Genomic DNA, 8,290 nt, shown 5'->3' with positions numbered 1-8,290 from the left:
ACCGGTCTGTCAGTTCTCTTTGAAACGAGCCAGGCACCAGGAAGCCGAGCGTTGTTGCTGGCAATGCTCAACTCCTCGCATTTCTCTCTCCAAAACTGGACCCAACTCAACACAAGAGGACAGTTCTTGGAAATCTGAAACGGCTTATAAGCCAGTCATCATCATGGGCTAAAGAATCATAATGGTCACGGAAAACGCGCTCTCGGCGAATTCGGCCTTTAGCGATATCTTCCAGTAATGCCAACGCTGCCATACCCAAGAACTCCAGCGCAACATTTAATGCATGTTTATATAATCTAGGCTAAGTGGAAACACGTTGAATGATTATTTCAGTAAGGCAGTGAAATTGTCTGATTAATTTACTGTTTAATTTTCTGATTAATTTACTTTATTTTACCCAGTAAGGGCTTACTACAAAGTGTGCGTGAAGGATATCTTAATAGTTGTAATTTCAATGCATCACCTCTAAGTGTCGCTAATTGACGAAAACACATTAGAAACATGCGTACGCCAGAGGTGAAGGTGTCGTAGGTTTACGCACTTTCTCACGTTCAAATCACATTTCGTACATCTGACCGTTTGCGTGAAACATAGCGTACGCAATGTTTTTGTGCGTACGCACCGTTCGTACATGAGGCCCCAGGTCTCTCCCACGGTGCGAGGTGAGGTAGCAGGCTGAATGCGCAGCACTGGACAGTGCGACCTGTGGGAATAAATACACCACCACCTGATTATGTGACAGGTGTCAGTACTCTGGTGGTCGGGAAGGTAGGAGTGACCGAGACTGAGAGGGTGCGCTCCGTCTGGTTGTGGGTGTGTGTGTGAGGGGAGAGGGGAGTGTGTGTATGCGCCCTCTGGTGGCGTCCAGGCTGACCTACCGTGACAATTAACTACTTTTTTTTAAAGAACTTATCATTGCTTAACCTATAATTTTTTTTTATGTGTTCAAAAAAATTTTAATCATGATCTCATAATTATGTAAATATTTACTTCAAATGTTTTGCTGCACTCCTGTTTAATGAATAAATATTAAAACCAGAAGTTGAATTAGTGCATGTTTCCCTGATTCAGGTACTTGATAGTAAACTGGCTCCATCTGGTGGAGAAATCACACTTTTTCAACTCCTTTATTTCTTTACAAAAGCTCCTCCTCCCTGTACACACCTTTGAGCTTTGAGGAAGTAAACCTGAGTGACACACTAGTCTTTATTAATTCTGTGTTAAGGTGAGTTATAAATATAATGAGAACATCTTAACTCTGGTATTTAATTCTTTCTGCCTTATTTCTGAAAGGAGTCTAAACTCCCTCAGCTGGATAAAGGACTACAGTGACTGATTCTCTCCTGTGCTACTGTGTTTATTACAGAAGATTTAAAAGTGAAAGTGAAGTTTGTACAGAAGGAGACATTACAGAGAAACAGCACAGCAGCTGTTGGAGGAAATGGCTGCTACAAACCCTCTGTCAGAAGAAGAGTTTTCATGTCCTGTGTGCTGTGACATCTTCAGGGATCCTGTTATACTGTCATGTAGCCACAGTGTGTGTAAAACCTGTCTGCAGCAGTTCTGGGAAACCAAGGGATCTCAAGAATGTCCAGTTTGTAGGAGAAGATCTTCAAGAGACGATCCTCCCTGTAATCTTGCACTAAAGAACTTGTGTGAGTCTTTTCTAGCGAGCAGGAGTCAGAGATCTTCAGCAGGGTGTGAGGTTCTCTGCAGTCTGCACAATGAGAAACTCAAAGTCTTCTGTCTGGAGGACCAACAGCCTGTGTGTGTGGTGTGTCAAATTTCAAAGAAACACAAAAACCACGACTGCTGTCCAGTAGATGAAGCTGTGTGTGACTTTAAGGTATGAAATAAACACTACTTATTTAATTGTTTTTAAATGTTTTTCCCATGTTCACATCTTGAAATTCTAGATTAAATTTCTCAGATGATGAGATTTCCGACAACTAAATAAGACCTTCATTCACATTGAAAAATAATATAATTAAAACATTGATATACAACCAGCTACAATATATCAAACACCTCCATTTGATAGTAAAAGGATGATAAGGAATCATAGTAATCACGCCATTGTGTTCAGTCGTTATAATCTCTGTAATCTCCAGCACATCTATACAGATACAGTGATGAGTCCTGTAAGACTCACACTGTCCTCTACTAAACCCGTATTTTACAGAACAAACTCAAGACCTCACTGGAGTCTCTACAGCAGCATCTGAAGGTCTTAGAGGAACATAAACAAGTCTGTGAGAAAACAGCAGCCCACATTAAGGTGAAAGGTCACTCTGAGTTCTGAATGGTGCTGTGATCACTGTCCACGTACACCATAATGAAACACACACATTTGGACAGTTTATATTTCCTCATCATCTCCCATTCCAGGATCAGGCCCAGCACACAGAGAGGCAGATAAAGGAGGAGTTTGAGAAGATCCACCAGTTTCTAAGAGATGAAGAAGCAGCAAGAATAGCTGCACTGAAGGAGGAAGAGGAGCAGAAGAGTCTCATGATGAGGAGGAAGATTGAGGAGATGAGTGGAGAAATAGCATCTCTTTCAGATCAAATCAGAAACACAGAGAAGGAGATGGAAGCTGAGAACATCCCGTTCTTACTAGTAAGAATCACTCAATCTGTATCTCTCTTTCTCTCTCCCTCTCTCTCTCTCTCTCACTTAGACAACGCTCAAAACATGTGAAATACATCAATGTAGAAGAAAAAGAATCACTCACTAGCCATCTACCTCACACACACACACACACACACACACACACACACACACAAACACACACACACACACAAATGCACAAGTAAAATGTTTTGACATTTATTTTTGTACGCGCGTGTGTGTGTGTGTGTGATGTTATCATCATATAAGGAAGACGCATGTTTGACCCTCATATAAACAAAATGACTAAAATTTAATTTTATTTTTTGTGTTTGTTCCTCTGTTTTCTTCTCAGAATGTGTCGTCCACATTGAAACAGTAAGTGGTTATTATTTCTGTTTGATATATTGTGTTACACATTGTGTTTGTGAAATTATTCTGATACATTCAGATCTTCAGTATGTGTTCTCTGTTATTTCAGAAACAAGATATATGAAGATGGTATTTAAGAAAATAATTTAAGAAAATTTTCTTAAAATGATTTAAGAAAATAAAAATACATTGATACAAAAAGTGGTTAGATACACTGATATGTTTAATGAAAGATAATAAAACAGCTTTATACATTTCCAGTGAAATATTTTTCACATGTTAATTTAAATGTTAAATAATTTGAATACAACATATAATAATATATTATTCCAGAGTTCATCACACCCCAAAGGAACATGAGAAGGTGTCAGGATCTCTGATCAATGTAGCAAAACATCTTTCCAACCTGAAGTTCAGAGTCTGGGAGAGAATGCAGAAGATTCTCCAGTACTGTGAGTTTTGGTGTTCTTTGATTAATTAGAGTAATTCTGTTCTCCTCACAATTAGAACTCTATAGAGAGAGAAACATTAACATTGTGTGTTTGGTACATGAACTATTCCAGTATTAAAGGCTGTATTAGTATAAACAGTGAGGGGGACGACCAGTTGACTGCTGGTCTGAGGAGAGACAGTCAGTCCATGAGGAGATCTACACCACCCACTCTCCACCTCTACACCACCCACTCTCCACCTCTACACACCACCCACTCTCCACCTCTACACACCACCCACTCTCCACCTCTACACCACCCACTCTCCACCTCTACACACCACCCACTCTCCACCTCTACACACCACCACTCTCCACCTCTACACACCACCACTCTCCACCTCTACACATCACCCACTCTCCACCTCTACACACCACCCACTCTCCCCTCTACACACCACCCACTCTCCACCTCTACACCACCCACTCTCCACCTCTACACACCACCACTCTCCACCTCTACACATCACCCACTCTCCACCTCTACACACCACCCACTCTCCCCTCTACACACCACCCACTCTCCACCTCTACACACCACCCATTCTCCACCTTTACATACCACCCACTCTCCACCTCTATACACCACCCACTCTCCACCTCTATACACCACCCACTCTCCACTTCTACACACCACGCACTCTCCACCTCTACGCACCACCCACTCTCCCCCTGTACACACCACCCACTCTCCCCTCTACACCACCCACTCTCCACCTCTACACACCACCCACTCTCCACCTCCACACACCACCCACTCTCCACCTCTACACACCACCCACTCTCCACCTCTACACACCACCCACTCTCCACCTCTACACACCACCCACTCTCCACCTCTACATACCACCCACTCTCCACCTCTATACACCACCCACTCTCCACCTCTACACACCACCCACTCTCCACCTCTACACACCACCACTCTCCCCATCTACACACCACCCACTCTCCACCTCTACACACCACCCACTCTCCACCTCTACATACCACCCACTCTCCACCTCTATACACCACCCACTCTCCACCTCTACACACCACCCACTCTCCACCTCTACACACCACCACTCTCCCCATCTACACACCACCCACTCTCCACCTCTACACACCACCAACTCTCCACCTTTACATACCACCCACTCTCCACCTCTATACACCACCCACTCTCCACCTCTACACACCACCCACTCTCCACCTCTACACACCACCACTCTCCCCATCTACACACCACCCACTCTCCCCATCTACACACCACCCACTCTCCACCTCTACACACCACCCACTCTCCACCTCTACACACCACCCACTCTCCACCTCTACACCATCCACTCTCCACCTCTACACACCACCCACTCTCCACCTCTACACACCACCCACTCTCCACCTCTACACACCACCACTCTCCACCTCTACACACCACCACTCTCCACCTCTACACATCACCCACTCTCCACCTCTACACACCACCCACTCTCCCCTCTACACACCACCCACTCTCCACCTCTACACCACCCACTCTCCACCTCTACACACCACCACTCTCCACCTCTACACATCACCCACTCTCCACCTCTACACACCACCCACTCTCCCCTCTACACACCACCCACTCTCCACCTCTACACACCACCCATTCTCCACCTTTACATACCACCCACTCTCCACCTCTATACACCACCCACTCTCCACCTCTATACACCACCCACTCTCCACTTCTACACACCACGCACTCTCCACCTCTACGCACCACCCACTCTCCCCCTGTACACACCACCCACTCTCCCCCTCTACACACCACCCACTCTCCACCTCCACACACCACCCACTCTCCACCTCTACACACCACCCACTCTCCACCTCTACATACCACCGACTCTCCACCTCTACACACCACCCACTCTCCACCTCTACACACCACCCACTCTCCACCTCTACACACCACCCACTCTCCCCTCTACATACCACCCACTCTCCACCTCTACATACCACCCACTCTCCACCTCTATACACCACCCACTCTCCACCTCTACACACCACCCACTCTCCACCTCTACACACCACCACTCTCCCCATCTACACACCACCCACTCTCCACCTCTACACACCACCCACTCTCCACCTCTACATACCACCCACTCTCCACCTCTATACACCACCCACTCTCCACCTCTATACACCACCCACTCTCCACCTCTACACACCACCCACTCTCCACCTCTACACACCACCCACTCTCCCCTCTACACACCACCACTCTCCCCATCTACACACCACCCACTCTCCACCTCTACACACCACCAACTCTCCACCTTTACATACCACCCACTCTCCACCTCTATACACCACCCACTCTCCACCTCTACACACCACCCACTCTCCACCTCTACACACCACCCACTCTCCCCTCTACACACCACCCACTCTCCACCTCTACACACCACCACTCTCCCCATCTACACACCACCCACTCTCCACCTCTACACACCACCAACTCTCCACCTTTACATACCACCCACTCTCCACCTCTATACACCACCCACTCTCCACCTCTACACACCACCCACTCTCCACCTCTACACACCACCCACTCTCCACCTCTACACACCACCCACTCTCCCATATCTTTGTGTCTGTCTGTGTCCTTGTCATCATATGTGAGTCTGTCTGTTCTTGTCTGTGTCCCTGTCACCTTATTTGTCTCTGTCTGTGTCCCTGTCTCCATCTTTGTATCTGTCCCAGTGTTGTCCTTTGAGTTGTGGTCCCACCCCCTCAAGTTGTGACTGAAGCAACTTTCTTTACTCGTGTCTGCGTTATTCTGATACATAAAGGGGCAGTCATGGCCTGGTGGTTAGGGAACTGGTCTTGTGACCGGAGGGTCGTGGGTTCGATCCCCAGACCTGAGGCCATGACTGAGGTGCCCCTGAGCGATGCCCTTAACCCTCAACTGCTCACTTGTATAAAAAAATGAGATAAAAATGTAAGTTGCTCTGGATAAGGCCGTCTGCCAAATGCCATAAATGTAAATGTAAAGGAAACTTCCCCAAAGCTCCGTGATGAAGAAAACAAAATGGTTGTTTATTCCAGGCTGTACATGCGATGAAATAAACTTAAAACAAAACTTTCAAACCATGGTTAGGTCATTCAAATATATGATGCAACAACAAATATATGACGCTAAACAAGGTAATAAAACTGTGTTGCTACCAGTATTCTCAACAACTCGCTTCTCCCCCAAAACCAACATGAGCTTCCCGCCCCGTCGCCACTTAGTTCTGCACTAGTTAAGTGTCACATGTGATACTCAAATAATGAATCCAAGATATATAGAAATATATTAATGAATAAAATAGACACAATTTCAAGTGTCAAAACAACAAGCACACAAGTACTGCAGGGGTGTGTGGTGAACACACAACAACATCATCACTTCCCTCTTATCAACCTACTGCAGCATTTCACTCAGAGTAAAGGGCCTGCAGTCTGTAGATGTGACCTCATCACATAAACACACGAACATGATGATTCATTCTGTTCTCTCTCCTCAGACCCTGTTACTCTGGACCCCAACACTGCACAACCAGAACTCCACCTGTCTGATGATCTCACTACTGTAGAATACAGACCACAGGACTCAGTGCTTCCTGATAATCCAGAGAGATTTAATGAGTGGGAGTGTGTCCTGGGCTCTGAGGGCTTTAACTCAGGGACACACTGCTGGGATGTTGATGTTGGAGACAGTGATGCCTGGGAACTGGGTGTAATTAGAGAGTTTGAATGTAGAAAGGGAAGAGGGGTTTGGGGTTCAGTGTGTCGTCTGGGCTACAATAAAATCATTGGTCAATACTGTACAGACTGCCCAGGACAGATAGATCACCTCCTCACACCTACAGAGAAAGTGCAGAGGGTCAGAGTTCAGCTGGACTGGGACAGGGGGAAAGTGGCATTCACTGATCTTCTAACCAGTTCACACCTGCGCACTATAACAGACACTTTTACTGACACCGTTTTCCCATTATTCTGTAATAACCGATCCTCTCCTATGAGGATTTTACCAGCAAAAAAATCAGTAACAGTGGAACAGCAAAGTTAACGTTGCCTTGAATTAATCTTTATATATAAGAATGAACATGTAGAATAATTATATATATATATATATATATATATATATATATATATATATATATATATATATATATATATTATGGCAAGCCGTTCAGGAAAAAACTATATATATAGAATGACTGCTAAGTCTGAATATATGGAATGAAGTCTGAATATATGGAATGAAGTCTGAATATATGGAATGAAGTCTGAATATATGGAATGAAAGTCTGAATATATGGAATGAAAGTCTGAATATATGGAATGAAAACCTGAATATATGGAATGAAAGTCTGAATATATGGAATGAAAGTCTGAATATATGGAATGAAAGTCTGAATATATGGAACGAAACCTGAGAATATGGAACGAAAGTCTGAATATATGGAATGAAGTCTGAATATATGGAATGAAGTCTGAATATATGGAATGAAGTCTGAATATATGGAATGAAAGTCTGAATATATGGAATGAAAGTCTGAATATATGGAATGAAAACCTGAATATATGGAATGAAAGTCTGAATATATGGAATGAAAGTCTGAATATATGGAATGAAAGTCTGAATATATGGAATGAAGTCTGAATATATGGAATGAAAGTCTGAATATATGGAATGAAACCTGAGAATATGGAACGAAAGTCTGAATATATGGAATGAAAGTCTGAATATATGGAATGAAACCTGAGAATATGGAACGAAAGTCTGAATATATG

At 44.4% G+C, this 8,290-nt stretch overlaps 1 protein-coding gene across 1 annotated transcript; it reads left to right on the top strand.

Moving 5' to 3' along the window:
* Window positions 1–1,181: 1,181 nt before the first annotated feature.
* LOC143496619 (E3 ubiquitin-protein ligase TRIM35-like) lies at window positions 1,182–7,691 on the top strand. The gene is made up of 7 exons (XM_076992797.1): window positions 1,182–1,225; window positions 1,367–1,846; window positions 2,183–2,278; window positions 2,389–2,619; window positions 2,966–2,988; window positions 3,316–3,434; window positions 7,018–7,691. The coding sequence occupies exons 2-7, from the start codon at window positions 1,442–1,444 to the stop codon at window positions 7,560–7,562; spliced, it is 1,419 nt and encodes a 472-aa protein (XP_076848912.1). The 5' UTR covers window positions 1,182–1,225; window positions 1,367–1,441; the 3' UTR covers window positions 7,563–7,691.
* The last annotated feature ends 599 nt before the right edge of the window (window positions 7,692–8,290 follow it).

This window comes from Brachyhypopomus gauderio, unplaced genomic scaffold, assembly GCF_052324685.1.
Source record: "Brachyhypopomus gauderio isolate BG-103 unplaced genomic scaffold, BGAUD_0.2 sc97, whole genome shotgun sequence".
Classification (NCBI taxonomy): domain Eukaryota; kingdom Metazoa; phylum Chordata; class Actinopteri; order Gymnotiformes; family Hypopomidae; genus Brachyhypopomus; species Brachyhypopomus gauderio.
This window is presented reverse-complemented; position numbering and strand designations above follow the sequence as displayed.